Source organism: Crocuta crocuta, unplaced genomic scaffold, assembly GCF_008692635.1.
Source record: "Crocuta crocuta isolate KB4526 unplaced genomic scaffold, BGI_CrCroc_1.0 scaffold811, whole genome shotgun sequence".
Classification (NCBI taxonomy): Eukaryota; Metazoa; Chordata; class Mammalia; order Carnivora; family Hyaenidae; genus Crocuta; species Crocuta crocuta.
The window spans coordinates 791,398-809,553 of NW_027530352.1; the positions used below are offsets into that span (position 1 = coordinate 791,398).

The 18,156-nt window shown below is 41.6% G+C and overlaps 1 protein-coding gene across 1 annotated transcript in view; it reads left to right on the plus strand.

Moving 5' to 3' along the window:
* SLC17A1 (solute carrier family 17 member 1) overlaps window positions 1–9,395 on the plus strand; it is a 29,747-nt gene extending 20,352 nt beyond the window's left edge. Inside the window, exons 10-12 of the mRNA XM_077765713.1 lie at window positions 3,742–3,832; window positions 7,991–8,130; window positions 9,018–9,395. Of these exons, the coding sequence (XP_077621839.1) occupies window positions 3,742–3,832; window positions 7,991–8,128 (229 nt within the window). The 3' untranslated portion in view covers window positions 8,129–8,130; window positions 9,018–9,395. The remainder of the gene's footprint in view (window positions 1–3,741; window positions 3,833–7,990; window positions 8,131–9,017) is intronic.
* The last annotated feature ends 8,761 nt before the right edge of the window (window positions 9,396–18,156 follow it).

Below are 18,156 nucleotides of genomic sequence, written 5' to 3' on the forward strand. Positions count from 1 at the left end.
GGGGCGCCTGGGTGGCTTAGTCGGTTAAGCGTCCGACTTTCGCTTAGGTCATGATTTTGTGGTTCGTGGGTTCGAGCCCCGCGTCGGGCTCTGTGCTGACTGCCAGCTCAGAGCCTGGAGCCTGTTTCAGTCTGTGACTCCCTCTCTCTCTGACCCTCCCCTGCTCACGCTGTCTCTCTCTCTCTCCTAGAAAAAAAAAAAAAGAATGCCAAAAAACAAAGACAAAGAGAAAAATCTTAAAAGGGGGTAGAGAGAAAAGACATGTTTCTTTCAAGTAGTATAATAGTCAGCCTGACATCTGGTTTCAATAGAAACCATGAAATCCAGAGGTGATGATATGAGCTCTATAAAATGCCAAAAAACAAATAAATGTCAACCCGGAATTTTATGCCTCGTGAAAATACTCTTCAGAAGTCAGAGCAAAATAAAAATGTTTTCAGACAAAGAAATTGCCACCAGTGGAGCTTCACTAAAAGAGATCCTAAAAGAAAATTTTCAGCTAAAAAGAAATTATCCCTATTGAAACCTGATTATGCTAGAAGGACTTAGGAGCAATTAGGGAGAGTAAATATATGTGTAATTATAGAGACTATCGATTTGCAAAACAGTAGAGAATACCTTGTGAGCTGAAATGCATGTCAAAACAAACTGCATTAAGGAATTAAAATACAAGATGCAATAATGCAAAGAGGGAGATATACAGAAATGTTAAAATATTAAAATCTGAAAAATGTTCTAAGCTTCTGGTGTTACAGAGAAAAGAGTAAAAGTATAATTCACACTAAACTTAAGTAAAAAGGAAATGCTATAATATCTTCAATGCTTGTAAACAACAGTGAAATAACGTCATAGAAGGAAAAGCAAAATAAAACAGTTGAATCCAGAAGAAAGAAAAAGTGGAATGTGAAAGAGGAGGTCAAAAAGAAAATAAATAGTGAACAGATAAAGACAATCACAAGTATATCAGTTATTATATGAAACCAATATGGATGAAATATTCCAAATAAGTATCAAGATTGTCAAGCTCAATAATAAAGGAAATTGCAGCCTGCTACAAATAAAAGACACACAATAAACATGACGACGTAGCACAGATGCAATTAAAGAATAGAGAGAGGTATCCCAAGCAAATATTAACCAAAAGAAACCTGAAACAACTATGCCAGTAGCAGAAAAAATAGAACACTACTAGAAGTAAAGTGTTAGTTCATGATGCTGAAGAGAGAAATATCAGAATTATATCCCTGTTTGAATCCAAGAATACAGCTTTAATTTATATTCATTACAAATTCAGAGGACTCAGAGAACTACACAAATATACAACAAAGGGAGAAATTTTCATAACCTCTTTCAATAGCTTGTACAAAATCAGAGGGAGGCACCAGGTTAGTAAGGACATGAAAGGCGAGAATGACAAGAACCAAAGGTAACAGGCTTGACCTAGTTGACATATATGGAACATGACACGATGTTCAACGAGGAGAGGACCGTTGCCTACGGGACAGTTATTGCAACTGACAAACTCGCAAACCAAGGTCTTATTGTATATTCTTAGATCGCAGTGAATTAAGGTTACCATGAAAACCAAATGACACTTAGCCCATTGCTTCCAAATTAATGTCTGAGGCAGAGAAGAAATCACCACTGGAATCAGGAAATACTTTAGGGACGCCTGGGTGGCTCAGTTGGTTGGGCGTCCAACTTCAGCTCAGATCATGATCTCACAGTTTACGGGTTCGAGCCCTGCGTCAGGCTCTGTGCTGACAGCTCAGAGCCTGGAGCCTGCTTCGGATTCTGTGTCTCCCTCTCTCTGCCCCTCCCCTGCTCACACTTTGTCTCTCTGACTCTCAAAAATACACAAACATTAAAAATTTTTTTTTAAAGAAAATATAAGTTATAATGAAATATGACATTTCAAAGCATGTGGGATGCTTTTAAAATCATGCCCAGAGAGAGATGTGTAGCTTTAAACATATATATTGAAAGACAGTTAAGTCTTCAAATCAAAAATCATGTTTTTATCTCAGGCAGCCAGGAAAAAAGCAGCAAATTAGCCCTCTCCCCCAGTTATGAAGATTAGGGAAAAAAGTCATAGAAAATCAACAATGTCACACATTGGTTCTTTGGGAATTAATAAAATCAATAATATAATGAAGGCTGATTAAGAAAAACAGAAAAATTATCGATATCAGTAATATCAAAGTACGCATTATGGTAAGTCATAACATACAAAAAGGAAACAATTTTATGAACAACTTCAAGCTGTAAATCTGACAATTAGGTGAAACTGAAAATTCCTTCAACACACACACACAGAGTCATAAAATATAATTTTTAATATTGTTATGGGGAGAGGACTCATGATGCAAATGTGACAAAGGCTCACAAAAGTCCTAAGTGGCCCAATTCCCACTTATGACCCTGGGGGTCCTCTTGCCAAACGAAACAGGGAACTATAAATTTGGGTACAGTTGGAGGTTTCTGCCCCGATTTGTGCCCGTGGCTGCTCATACCCGTAAATGTTCTCGTTTGTACATTAGGACACACTCTCTAGCTGCCCGTAACCAGCAAGTCAAATTTCCGCCCACTGACTGTATACAGCTGCAGGCGGGGCCTCTGGGTCCGTTGGTGACTCCTTTCTTTCTTTTTTTTTTTTTTAAATTTTTTTTTTAATGTTTTATTTCTAGGAGAGAGAGAGAGAGAGACAGCGTGAGCAGGGGAGGGTCAGAGAGAGAGGGAGTCACAGATTGAAACAGGCTCCAGGCTCTGAGCCGGCAGTCAGCACAGAGCCCGACGCGGGGCACGAACCCACGAACCGCGAGATCATGACCTAAGTGAAAGTCGGACGCCCAACCGACTAAGCCACCCAGGCGCCCCGGTGATTCCTTTCTTAAGACACAGAAACTAATGGACAAACTATATACTGCCTCCCACATCCAGCACGTAAAGGCAGAGTAAGAATAAAACCAAGCCAGGGAAATAAAACCAAATGAACAGAACAAAACCAACAGAAAACGCTCAATCTCATAAAAGGGAAGAAAAGAAAACACAGAACCTTTACTGGTGAGATCTGTCAGTCAGGAAAGGCAGAGATGCCCTGTCCAGGAGAGAACTCAATTTTTGGTAAGACACTGGTTCTGCTCTCTGAACGGCAGAGAGCCGTTCTCTGTGGCTTGATGGATTTGACCCCTAGTCTATTGGTCATTCTCAGTGGCTTCCCTGCTTTTGTGGCTCACTTTCTGCAGAACCGGGTCTGGGTACCCAGGACTGGCTGAGCACTATTGTTTGGAAACGAAGCTTCTGCTTTCCTTGTCTGAGGTCTGGGAGCAATCGCTGGGGCCAGGACCTGGGGCTGTGGGAACAGACCAGGTGAACATAGAGTCCTTCAATTCGGTATTGACCCTAAGCCAGTTGCCATTACCAATAAACGTCACTTTCTGAATTTCTCAACCGTGTTTATAGATTTCCTAATCCTGCTGGCTTTCACTCGGCTATGGTCTCATTTTCTCAATCTCTTAATGTTTTTTTTACTATGAAAGCCAACTTTTCTGACTTTGTACTGCAACCGAAAGTTACTTATCTCGACTTACTTTTTTGACATTTTAATGGAATTTGAGAAGGAGGAGTGAAAAACCCAGGAAATCAACGGTTAGCTCTCTTACACGTCATGTCATTAGGCTGGCTTTCCCTGTAGCGTTTGTCTGACTTTGCAACTGTGTTGTGTCGTTGTTCTTTGCACAGTTACTACGGATTTCTTAAGGCAGTGACGACTGTAATTGGAATGGTAGGAGGACTGATTTCCTCCATTCTTTGTGGAATGATCCTGAATGAGGTAAGGAGCATTCAGACATGGGCGGTTACTTCTCTAACAGTAGTTGTACAGAGAAAGAAGGTAGTGTATAGACAAGCAATTGTAGAGGTAACATCGGCCGGAGCTGATGAGAAAAGGATGCTCATACCTGCACTATTTATCAACTTTTTAAAAAATACTGTCCTGGAATTTCTAGACACTGTTTTAAAAGAAAACAAAAATATAGACTTAAGAATCAGAAAGAATAAAATAAGGCTTCAGTTTTTCAATGATTCTATAATCATCCACTTAGGAAACCCAACACAATCAACACAAAATAGAAAATGAAAAAAAGTAAGAACAGAGTTCAGTAAGTTTGCTCAAAATAAAATCAACATACTTAAATAGCGTTTATAAATACCAGAAATGTTATCTAGGAAAAAAATGTTCAAGCCCCATGTTGGGCTCTGTGCTGACAGCTCAGAGCCTGGAGCCTGCTTCAGATTCTGTGTCTCCCTCTCTCCCTGCTGATACTCTCTCTCTCTCTCAAAAATAAATAAACATTTTAAAAAATACTGACTTTATAAAATATTGTTAATAATATGACATGTACAATTATAAGTAAAAACAAGACAGAGCTAAAGTATAAGAAAAAATAGTTATATAATCTGAGAGACACTTAATAGGAAACTAAAGAGCTCAATTTTTCTTTTAATGAAGGAATATTTATTCAGAGGCTATAGGATTCTTCTTTGACTTAAAAAAATTATTGTGGTAAGAAAAACCACATAAATGTATCCTCTTAATTTTTAAGTGTACATTATAGTATTAGTTAAGAGTCCTTTTAACTACGTGTACTTTGTTGTACATCTTTAGAACTTGTCATCTCGCATGACTGAAATTATTTTCCTCACTGAACAACATTCCCTATTTTCCCCTCTTCCTAGTCCTTCTATTTTCTTAAAATATAGGAATTAATATTACTTTTTTTTTTGGTATATGGGTCAAAATTTCAAGGGTAACTATTCAAAATAGGCAGAATGTGAAAGTTTCAAACCAGGGTAGAGGAGAAAAATGCAATGGGGAAAAAATAAAAGCAAACCCCCTCAATTTGAAAGAAAAAATGATATGTAGGGGGATGAGTAAGAATAGAGGTAAAACACAGGACAGATTGAAAACACAGAGATTTAGTAATAAATGCAAAGAGAAAACACAGAGATTGTAGGAAATAAACGCAAATAAACTCTGTGGTTAAAGGACAAAAATTTTAAGACTGGATTAAAAACTAGGGATGCCTGGGTTGCTCAGTTGGTTAGGCAGCCGACTTCAGCTCAGATCATGATCTCACAGTTCATGAATTTGAGCCCCACATTGGGCTCTGTGCTGACAGCTCAGAGCCTGGAGCCTGCTTTGGATTCTGTGTCTCCCTCTCCCTCTGCCCCTCCCAAACTCACATTCTGTCTCTCTCTCAAAGATAAAATAATAAATAAAATAAAACAAAACAAAAGAACATTAAAAAATAGTTTAAAAACTCAATCTGTTCATAGGCCATTTATATATAAGATACCTACCTAGAATAAAGAGACAGGAATACTGGAAGTTGTAAGGATGCATAAAAGAGAATGAAGCAAACATTAACCAGAGAAAGATGGTATTATTATTAGGAAAAAAGTTTTCTTTAAGTAAAAACAGTAGAAACAATTGAGAGTCAGCCACTTAGGTGTTTCAAGTATGTATTTCTCTGGCAAAACTATGTTATGCAGCTACTTCTAAGCTATGTGACCCAGAAACATTTCTCAGTCTAATTCTTGGGGTCTCCAGCTATAAATGGCTAAAATGACATAAAAACATCATGGGTTTAAGGGTTTACTGAATCTGATCATGTATGTATCAGCAAGTATCAGACGCTCATGTATTTAACTCATAACAGCTATTAGTAGCATTACATGTCGACCCTTTGAAATCAAGAAAAACAAACACATGTTTGCTATCTGACTTACCCTGCAGGGAAATGCTAGCAAACCCAACTGGTCAAGAAAAGTAAGTTACAGGTATATATAGTGTAAATGCAGAAGAAAAAATAACATTGTATACACAGAATAGATTGTCCTCCTGGGGAAAAATAAAGATGCAAATCAGTATATTGTGGAAAAATCTAAAGCACAGTATCAAAATTCCTATGGGGGGAAAAACACTGAAATTCGTGCCAAGTCCTGTATGAAGAAAACTGCACACCTAGTAAGCAACGTCGGTGAAAATACATGAAGAAAGAGGCATGTCAGGTTTCTATGCTGGACTTCAATTCCAAATCACAATGAACTCTATTAACTTCAAATCATTGCGAGCTTTATTATTTATCATTAAATTTCTGGCCATGTCTTGCTCCTTTTTATACTGTCAATGACCTGTCAAGTATGACATGTTTTAACTAGTATAATTAAATATATTTAATGTCTAGTCTGGAAACATATTGTTTTATTTTCTCAATGTCTACTCCTAATTATATTTTAAATAAACTGATGATGATTTGGTGAAATTGGAAAAAAAAATACATTCTTGGATGATAATATTTCATTTTAAACTGAGGCATGGATTTATTTTTTTAAAAAAACATAGTGGCAAACCCACTTGTAGAAAAATACAATTATACTCTGTTCTCATACCTGACCCCCAAATTCTAGATGATTAAAGATGTAAATGAAGAAAGGAACAATAGAGATACTAATGTAAAATAGGACTTAATAATTATATAAACTTCTGGTTGGACATCCTTTGAAAGCATGGCTCCAGACGTTTTTAAACCCAATCACAATGCACTATACCTTCAACTACATAAAATTTAATTTTGGCTGATGAAAAAGTTAAAAGGCAAAATGGCAAAACAGGTCTCAAATGTAATTAAAATTCAATGTCATCTTTGAATATAGATACAAAAATGAAATAAATTACCTGTGCATGGCATCCACCAGCAGATTAAAATATATGCCTATGACACCATGATTAAGTCAGCTATTTTCTAGGTTAAAGTGGCTGAATATTACAAGATCTCTTAATGATACTGATAGAACTATAGGCTTAAAGATAAGATGTTTTATAAATAAGGAAAAGGTACTTGATAAATTGTATTCAAAGTACTCAAATTTTTATCAGCAAAAAGTGAAAAACACCTTAAATATAAAGAAAGAAGGGATGTTTTGTAAATTTTATAAATCTATACTCTGCATTACTAATCTGTCAGTAAAGGTTATATTTCAAACATTTCTTGATATGCAAATGTGTTAGATATATATTTTAAACATGGCTATATTTCTTTTTTTTTTTTACAAATAGTTTATTGTCAAATTAGTTTCCACATAACACCCAGTGCTCATCCCCAAAGTGCCCTCCTCCATGCCCATCCCTCCTCCCCCCCACATCCATCAGTCCTCAGTCTTTGTCAGCATTCAAGAGTCTCTCATGGTTTGCCTCTCTCCCTTTCCCCCACCATTTCCGCCCTTCTTCTCCCCCTTGTTCCTCCGTCAAGTTCCTCCTAATCCTCCTATACGTGCAAACATATGATATTTGTCCTTCTCTAACTGACTTATTTCGCTCAGCATAACACCCTCAAGGTCCATCCATGTTGCTACACATGGCCAGATTTCATGGTTTCTCAGTGCCATGTAGTATTCCATCGTATAGATAAACCACATCTTCTTGATCCATTCATCTGTTGATGGACACTTAGGCTCTTTCCATGTTTTAGCTATTGTGGAGAGTGCTGCTATGAACATTGGGGTACATGTGCTCCTATGCCTCAGCATTTCTGTATCCCTTGGGTAAATTCCTAGCAGTGCTATTGCTGGGTCATAGGGGAGTTCTATTGTGAGTTTCCTGAGGAACCTCCACACTGTTTTCCAGAGGGGCTGTACCAGTTTACATTCCCACCAACAGTGTAGGAGGGTGAAACATGGCTATATTTCTAAATAAAAAACATGCATCCTTAGCTTGGGCACTATGTCCATCATAATGCCATTTTTATATATGAAAAATTATATGCACATAGACATAAATCAAAAAGAAAGATACATAGTAATTATCTTTGTAGAGTGAAATTATAAACTTTTTTTGCTCCTTATGAGTGTGCTTTTCCATGTCTGTTAAGTGACCTGTGCTGCACCTCAAGCCCATGAATTTATAATTACTTTGCACTATAATCCTCAGGATCCAGAATCTGCCTGGTTTAAAATTTTCTTCCTGATGGCAGGCATTAATGTGATAAGCCTACTTTTCTGTCTCATATTTGGGAAAGCGGAAATTCAGGACTGGGCTAAAGACCGACAGGAACACACACGCCTCTGAAGGTAAGAAGTGATTGGCTTGAGGTCCAATTTTGCAAGTGGGGATGCAGGAGTGGGCAAGGTTGAGGGTCCCCCTGAGCAGACTGTGGTGCTGGTGAGGGACAAGTTTGGGTTTGTGGGGAGAAGGGGACCATGTAAAATCTAAACTCTGTTGTCAGGGGGCACCTGGGTGGCTCAGTCGGTTAGGTCCCACTTCGGCTCAGGTCATGATCACACAATTCGTGGATTCGAGCCCAGCGTCGGGCTCTGTGCTGCTGGCTACCTCAGAGGCTTGAGCCTGCTTCGGATTCTGTGTCTCCCTCTCTCTCTGACCCCCCCTCCCCCCTGCTAACACTGTCTCTCTCTCTCTCAGAAATAAATAAAAAACATTAAAAAAAAAAACCCTCTGGTGTCAGGATGGAGATAGCACGCAGCCCAGTTGCTCTGAGATTCTGGGGAACCCGTGGGGCTGGGACATATGAATTTGGGAGCCAGGCCTCTCTAACATTAAGGGTGAGGAAGAGAAGGGGAGCTTGCAAGGGGCACTGGGCAAGGCCCTCCGTGGGGCAGGAAGAGCAGATAGAGGATGTGGCATCAGCAGCCCTTCCCTGAAACTCTATGAAGCAGTCAAATTACACAAGGTATGGGTCTGTTGAGAGGTACCTTTAAGGTGACCCTGATTAGAAGGAATGATGGAGACTTGAACTTGAAGATTCAAGTTCAAAAGAGAATCTGATACTGTGCCTTTCTTCTCTAAACTCTCTCAGTGGTAAATAAAGAGTAGACATGTGTCTTTATAGAAGTATTTCCCCTAATGCATAAATAAGAATTGATACAGGTAGGATATCCTCACTGTGAAAACTCCAGTGAATTAAGGGATCCGTTTTTGTTTTTGTTGTTTCCCCCAACAGCGGTGAATGTCGCAAAGAGACATCCAGACACACTGTGCACACCCTGAGGCCAGAATGCACCACTGCCAGGGTCTTGCTAAGAACATCAATGGAGTACAATCAAATCTGTAGATAATAGTTGCTGTTTTGCAAGGAAGACAGAGACTAGGGAATAGGGAATGCGTTCAACAAAATCCTAAGGACATCGTCAGCAAATCTAAATGGTGGGAATTTTACAAGTCAAAAGCCTTATTAGATTTTTTAACAGATAAATTATAAAGAAAAACAAGGGACAGAAGGGGAAGCCTCTAGATTAAAAGCGACTTTAATACTACATGGCAATGAGAAAGAATGACATCTGGCCATGTGTAGCAACATGGATGGACCTTGAGGGTGTTATGCTGANGGGCAGAGAAGTCATTGCTCTAAATGTCAGGATAGTTATTACTTGTAAGGCAAGGGAGCCATAATTAGGAGATAACACACAGAAACTTCGAGGGTTCCGGCAACGTTCTACTTTTATGTCCACGGTGGTGATTAAAGGAGTGTTCACTGAATCATAGGTTTGTTTCAGGCACTTTTCTCTACCTGTGTTTTATAGGGAAGGGTTGAAGGGGAGGGGGAGGGAGGGAAAGAAGGGGGAGGAGGGAATGTGAGTGGAGGAACCGTGGACAAGAACAGACAGCACTGTAAGAGAGCAGATGAATGACAGTCCCTGCGGGGGAAGGTGGATTGTCTGTCTTAGAACTAGGTGCTGTCGAACATAAGCTGAGGGCATTATTCAGGCACGTGGTTTCACCACGGGAGAGGAGGGCACGTGCACAGTGAAAGTGTTCGAGCCATCCAGAGGGGATGAAACCCAAGCACAGTGCAGGTGACACCTGGGATATAACTTAGAGCTAACCCCCAGTAGCCCAGAGAAGGTGGGATTTATGGGCACCCATGCGGTGGGTCAGTACATGGGATGGCATTTCATCTGTGCAAAAAGCAGTGAGGTTTTCACTTAAGAGGAAGGGGTTGAGAGAGAACGAAATAAAGTAATCAAAGAAAGAGTAAAATTCACGTTATGGGTGAATGACATGACTGCTTCCTTAGAAAATCAAAGTGGGTTGACTGGAAGCTATAGACACAATAAACACATGTAGTAACTTTCCTGACCAATCCATTAATATAGAAATAAATTTTTTTCACATTAAGCGATAACACTGGTTGGCAAATTTATTGAAAGAAATGATCCAAATGATGGTTGGAGGGAAATTTGGTCAGTATCAATCAAAAATTCAATGGCCTCAGTATTGCCAGTTGTAAGAGTTTCTGTAATGGTGGAAATTCATCAAGATGCAATTATATGCAAGGCTGCTGATTAGAAATAGCAAAACTCTGGATCTGGAATGAAACATGTCTTTGTTAATAAGTTTTGTGTAAGTGAATGAAATATAACCAAAAGCTGAAAAACATGGGAACTCATACCAATATCTTAGTATCGAAACTATTGAGGTTGTCCTTATGAATCAGCCCATAACAGCGCTAGGAAATATTCTACAGGTATCAGCAAGGGTTTATTTTCTATTTCCAAGATATGGAGCTGGGCAGTAATCATGTTACTTTATTCAGACCCAAAAATCTTACTCGCTTCTACATAGTTGACCTATTGAATAAAATCTACAAGGTATAATGAAGTTTTCCATTATTTTTTTAAATTTCCATTTATGTCCAAGCAGTTAAAAAATTTTAATGTTTATTTATTTTGAGATAGATAGAGAAAAGAAGAGGCAGAGAGAGAGGGGATCCTAAGCAGGCTCCATGCTGTCACCGCAGAGCCCAACACGGGGCTTGACACACAAATCGTGACATCATGACTTGAGCTGAGGTCAACTGCCCTCCAAGCAGTTTTTATTGAACACCCTGATGTTATGTTACAATATCAAAAAAGTTTTGGTAAGTATATCTCCACTAGAAACTTAACTTTGGTTTTCTAAAATTATCTAAAATTGTCACACTCTTGTGTGTGCTTGCTTCCGATTCTCTGGAATACAGCTCCGTCGCCTTTAAATTCTACCTTTCTGAGTCATTTCACTTAATCCGTGTTTCTTACAAATATTTCCCCCACTCTGAACGCTGTCTCCTTCGTAGGGATGCATTCGACCCAAAAGCCTTTGTTACCACTACAAATACACTTCATTTTTGTCACTGTATTTTATTTTATTTTTTTTATTTTTTTAAAAATGTTTTATTTATTTATTTCTAGAAGAGAGAGAGACAGCGTGAGCAGGGGAGGGTAAGAGAGAGAGGGAGTGACAGACTCTGAAACAGGCTCCAGGCTCTGAGCTGGCAGTCAGCACAGAGCCCGACGCGGGGCCCGAACCCACGAACCGCGAGATCATGACCTAAGCAAAAGTCGGACGCTTAACCGACTAAGCCACCCGGGCGCCCCTTGTCACTGTATTTTATATTCCCCTAAAACCATGGCCTCCTTATCTTTGTGGGCCCCGGCCCCTCGCCCCCTAATAATTCAGAAGGTGCAGGGAATATTTCAAAATTTGATTGTGCTTACATGTTCTGATTATATCCTCTAGGAAAATGTGTCTATTTTTCACTAGCATGTAAGCATCTTTTGCTGCCTTCTTTTCCGCTCCAAAATCTCTCTCACACCTTGGACTTTTCTAGTAACTTTTCTCCTGCTAGGTCGGCATCTCTCTGAGGATGCCATGCCCCAAGCACAGCATAAGTGGAACTCCCTGTTTACCTTGGTGGCCTTGCAGCTTCTGTCAGGCAGCTGCTGGAGGGCTGGGGGCTTTGAATCCACTTTGCAGACCCAAGGCCAGGTGACAGCCAGCGAGGGGACCCAGTACAGGTGGCTGGGTCCCAGAGGCGCCTTCCTTGGCCCTGCTCCCTGTTAGGCTGCGCTGGGAGGAGGAAGGAAGTCTTCTTCAACACCCTGCACCCTCCGGGCTGTGGGCCTCTAGGCAGCGCTCAGCCAGTTTGCAGAATCCGCAGTATTTGCTGGGCTCTGTCAGACTGACACACTGTCGCAAAGTTGGTCCCAGTCAGTTTTCCATCTGGATCCAAACAGCAGGGAGAAAATGTCAGAAAGATCTGTCATAGTCATGTGTCTCTCCTCCAGGGCGGAGCCTTCATGCGCCCAAGGCCTGGGACCCGGAATTGCTAAGGTGCTTCTGGTTCCCAGGTGCACTTGCTCCGCCCACTTCATGCTGCTGGAAGGATCCAGAGCCCGGGCATGCGGCGGTTTCCTCTCCGGCTAGAGCCCAGGAGTCCCACAAGGAGCTGTGAGTTCATTCCGGTGCCACCTAATTTAGCAACCAGCAAATGTCAGTAGTTCCCCAGTTTCTGTCTTTTTCTAGGTTGGCTGTGGTTGCCTTTGTTTGCGGGTGAGGTGGGGAGGACTCAGTCTGGTGAGACCACACAGATTTCATTTAAGGCCCCAGCACCGGCTGCCCGCCTTCCCAGTAAGGCTTTGCGGTGCTTTAGGCAGCAACACCAACCTGGCTGATGCTCTGTAAACTAGACGCCGTAATTATGTGATCCTAAAATCTTCAAACTTTGTGTGTGTTCTGTTTTGCTGCTTTAAGTGGATTTTACCGAACTGATAGATTTAGGTGAATGTGTTTGGGTGTGTAAGGTGTGTAACGAGACGTGGACGGTATGATTCTTCAGAATGAACAATGTCACAGGGTGAAGCCACACGAGCCACAGGAGAGGTCCCCGTTGCACCTGTGGGCATCACTGCACCGGCCTGTCTCCTTCTGACACTATCACCGGGAACCCAAGGCTGGCGGCAGACTTTAATCTCCTGAAAGCTTTTTATTTTACTTTTTTTATTCATTTTTGTGATTTTTTACTCTGCTTCCAGTACAGGTAACATACAGGTTATGTTAGCTTCGGGGGTACAGTGCAGTGATTCACCGCGTCCACGTGTTACCCCGAGCTCCCTCCCGCCAACTTTATGAAGGGGCTGCGTCAACCAGGTAGGGCGGTGGGTGACCTTGCCATCCTTAAGCTCACAGGGAGGGGAGAGGGAGAGAAAGAAGAGAAACCGCATAAGCATAGACGTTTCCTTCCTGAAAGCTCACGGTTTCTTTGTTGGCTACTCCATCTACAGATGTTGATTGCACAGTTAAGTCGGGGGTGGGCTTGTTTTCCAAGTTACTGTGTTTTACCAAATTCTTTTTCTTTTTGAATACTTCACATTTGTTTCTTCTGATTTAAACTACCTACTTTTGGTAAAATAAACTATATATTTAGATGTGTTTCTGGGCTTAATATAGAGTTTAATATCTATTGTTACAAGGACCTGTTCTTCATATATTGGTTGGTCCAAATTTTTTTTTTAATAGATTATTGTCAAATTAGTTTCCATATAACACCCAGTGCTCATCCCCACAAGTGTCCTCCTCCATGCCCATCCCCCCCTCCCCCCACATCCATCAGTCCTCAGTTTTTGTCAGCATTCAAGAGTCTCTCATGGTTTGCTTCTCTCCCTTTCCCCCACCATTTCCGCCCTTCTTCTCCCCCTTGTTCCTCCGTCAAGTTCCTCCTAATCCTCCTATACGTGCAAACATATGATATTTGTCCTTCTCTGCCTGACTTATTTCGCTCAGCATAACACCCTCAAGGTCCATCCATGTTGCTACACATGGTCCAAATTTTTAATAGATGTAACTATCAGGCTGATCAAACAACCTTTATCTTTTTTATTTTTGAGGATGATAATGTATAGTATCAAGTGTTTATAATTCCAGGAAAGTTTATAATCACTGGGCCGTTTTAATAAAGACTTAGTGCAGTATTTAAGTCACAGTGAATCTATTTGGGAGAAATTAAGATTGCTGTAAGGGCATGATCTCCCATAAGAGAACATTATATGACCCCCACCCATTCCAGATGAGGGTTCAGTTTTTCTTGAGCCCAGTGCTGCAGTTTGCTTTCTGTATTTGCTATGCATTTCTTATCAAATTTAATTTATATTTCCTGAATGTGATTTTTACTGACTATGCATTCTTACAAGTTTGGGCTGGGATACAGGGAAGATATTGTTTGCATATATTTAATTTTTTAACTGGGAAACTTAACTGTGGCCAAGAGACCTTGCTAGGATGGTGTGTGAGCTGATTCTCTGGTTTGCAGGCAGATAATCGTGTCATTTGCAAATGATTTTCCTTTCTCCCTTTTGATATTTTATCTCTTTTTTCTCCCCTCTTGTTAGTAGTCCTTTCTTCTTTATGGTTTTTAAATGCATAAACTCTAGTTTTACGCTAAAAAGTTGTTTGTTGGTTTATTTTTATTTATTTAATTAAAAACATTTTAAATGTTTTATTTATTTATTTTTTAATTTTGAGAGACAGAATATGAGCACGGAGAGAGAGAAGGAGACACAGAATCGGAAGCAGGTTCCAGGCTCCGAGCTGTCAGCACAGAGCCCGACACGGAACTCAAACCCACTAACCGTGAGATCATGACCTGAGCTGAAGTCAGATGCTTAATCGACTGAGCCACCCAGGTGCCCCTATTTATTTAATTTTTTCCTTGAAGAATAATTGACATACAGTGTTATAATCAGTTTTAGGTATAAAACAGTAATTCAAAAAAGGCCCATAGTGATTCAGTATTTATGCACATTAGTGAGTGGTCACCACAGGAAGTGTACCTACCATGTGTCACCCGACAGCGCTGCTGCAATGTTACTGTTCCCTGTGCCACACGTTACACCCCTGCGTCTTAGATAATTTATAATCAGGAGCTGTATCTCTTAGTTCCTTGTCCTTGTTTGGTCCAGCTCTTCACCCCCCTTCCCTCTGGCAACCATCCTGTTTGTTCTCTGTATCTATGAATCTGCTTCTGGTTTGTTTTGTTGGTTGGCTGGTTTTGTGTTTTCGATTTCACAAAGAAGTGAAATCATATGGTATTTGTCTTTCTCTGTCTGACTTATTTCATTTAGCATTTGGCTCCATCCATGTTCTTGCAAACGACAGGATTTCATCCATTTTTGAGGCTGCGTAACGTCCTGTTGTCTGAACACGTCACATCTCCTCTATTCATTCACCTGTTGGTGGACATTTATGTAGTTTCCATGCACTGTGTATTGGCAGTAATGCTGTGACGAACATAAGGATGCGTGTGTCTTTTTGAATTCGTGTTTTTGTTTTCTTCAGATAAACACTTCGATGTAGAATTGCTGAATTATATGATAATTCGATTTTTAATTTTTTGAGGGATCTCTTTGCTGTTTTCCATGGTGGCTGTACAATTTATACTCCTGCCCACGGTGCATGAGAGTTTTTTTTCTATCCACATTCTTGCCAACACGTGTTATTTCTTAGCTTTTTGATAATAGCCACTCTGACAGGTGTGAGGTGATACCTCATTATAGTTTTGACTTGCATTTCCCTGGTGGTGAGTGACGATGGTGTCTTTCCATGTGTCGGTTGGCAATCGGGATGTCTGCTTTGGAGAAATGTCTATGAAGGTCCTCTGCCTATTTAAAAAATTTTTTTAATGTTTATTTATTTTTGAGAGAGACAGAGAGAGAGAGAAAGTGGGGGGGAAATGCAGAGAGAGATGGAGACACTGAATCCGAAGCAGGCACCAGGCTTTGAGCCGTCAACACAGAGCCTGACGTGGGGCTCAAACCCATGAACTTCGAGATCATGACCTGAGCTGAAGTTGGACATTTAACTGACTGAGCCACCCNGTTGTTTTTTTAAATTGAGTTGCAGGAGTTCTTTACGTATTTTGGGTGTTAAGTTCTCATCTGACACATCATTTATGAATATCTTCTATTCAGTGGGCTGCCTTTTCCAACAAAACTTGGTGGATTCCTTCACTGTGCAAAAGCTTTTTAGTTTGATGTCATCCCATTTGTGTGTGTGTGTGTGTGTGTGTGTGTGTGTGTGTTTGCTTTTGTTACCCTTGCCGGAGGAGATAGATTAAAAAAAAAATTGGTAAGACTAATGTCCGAGAGTTCATTGTCTATGTTTTTCTCTACAGGTTTTGTGGTTTCAGGTCTTACGTTGAAGTCTGCAATCTACTTTGAATTTACTTTGTGTGTGGAGGAAGTGGTCCAGTTACATTGTTTTGCATACGGTTGTCCAGTTTTCCCGGCCCCACTTATTGATCTTTTCCCCCTTGTATAGTTTAGCCTCCTTTTCTAACCAGGCTTGGACACCCCACCCTAGGACACCCCACCCGGGCCATGGGAACCCTCCTCATTTCTCTCGGGTGCTGACATCCTACACCAATAGCCGAGATAAAGCTAGACACTATTTAAAGTGGTGAGGACAGATTTCCGTCAGTACTATGCTATTGACAACAGAGAAATTAGTCTAGAGAGATCTGAACTCAATTTTTATTCATGCAGAGGTGAGGGGCATCCTAAAGGGAGAACGAGGGACCAGGGAGAGCGCAGGTGGGGACTTGGAGTTAGAGGTGAAAAATGACATATAGCAGGAGGGGGAGGCTCATGTGAAACCCCCCTGGGTTTGCTCACTGGTGCGTAGGGAGGTCAGCCTTCCTCACTTGCTTCAGCTCCGGACCCTGTTCCACGCTGTCGCCCAGCGCAGACCCCCTCTGCACCCTGATCAACCTCCAGCATGTAGTGCTGGCCCTCCCCTTGTGTGGCCTCAGCCCTCCTCACCCCGTCCCTGCGGGCAGCACCAGCCAGTCTTCCATGTGGAGGAAGGGTGCCTTTCCGGCACTGAGTAAAGGGGGCACCAGAGGTTTCCTCCTCACGGTCATGGTCTTAACGCTTTCCCTGCCGTTCTCAGCCTGCATAGAATTTTTTTTCCCATTGTCTAACTTTGGTGTTTGGCTTTAATCTAAACTATTTAGGAAACAAAATTTTTTTTTGACAAGGTGAGTGCCTGGAGCTTAAATGCTTGGTTTGCAGCTTGTCCATCTTGTGGTTTGTGGGTTTCACATCTTCGACAGCAGGGGGCTTGCTCTGCTGGCCCTGATCTATCAGCCCATCCGTGTTTTACATGGCTTTAAGCTCCTTCTTTAAAACAAATATTTTTTATTATTGAGAGAGAGAGAGAGAATGAGCACGGGAGAAGCAGAGAGAGAGAGGGAGACAACAGAATCCAAAGCAGCCTCCAGGTTCTGAGTTATCAGCATAGAACCCAAAGTGGGGCTCAAACCCATGAACTGTGAGATCATGACCTGAGCCAAAGTTGGCTGCTTAACCGACTGAGCCACCCAGGCTCTCCTATGCTATTTTATATGAAAGTGTATTCTTTAGTTTCATTTCTGCGTTATTCATTGCAAGTTGTTAGAAATAGGACTTTGTATATTGAGCTTGTATCCAAAAACCTTGCTAAACATATTTGTTCTAATAGTTTTTTAGGGCATCCCTTACGACTTCTCTATGTAAGATTTTGTCATCTGTGAATATAGTTTTACTTCTTTTCCAGTCTAGATGCCTTTTATTTCTTCTTTTTGCCCACTTGCCCTGCCTAGAATCTAGTGTGATTCTGAACAGAAGGGGCATGAGTGGGCGTCCCTGTCTCACCCTTGGGGTCAGGGGGAAGACACACATGTAAACATTTGTTCAAAGCCTCTCTCCATCTCCACTCTCCTGAGACGTTCACTTGGGTATAACCCTAAGTTGTCTTAGAGCCACGTGACTGGTGTTCAGTCACACCCTGAACAACCACTGTGAGGTTCTCACGTTTCCTCGCTTCGGAATTTTACGTGTGTTACACGTTGCCACCTCCGCCAGTCTTGGATATGACACGGCCACACACCCTGCTACAGAATTAGGCACCGAATTTGGCCAACTGTAGATCCCAGAAAGGAGAACTACGGGTACCTTCTCCCTTCCAGCGGACCGTGTTTGCTGAAAGCGGTGACATTTTGGTGCGAGGGGTCGAATCGGCTCGCAGTCGCCCGGCATCTCCCCGCGCTTGGACAAAGTGCAGCACGGCCACCCAGGTTGCATGTGTACACGGCCCACGTGTAGAAACACCGTGGGGGCCCCACAACCAGGCCTGAGTCAGCGACAGCAGCTGTTTTACTGGGAATTGTCCCTGTGCGTGGATGACACGTGGTGCCGTCCTCGCTGTTCCCCCGGCGGGCCCCGCCCCCGGGCCCCCCCCCCTGCCNGCCGCTGGCCCCCCGCTCTAGCGCCCTGGCCGCTTGCCCTCCT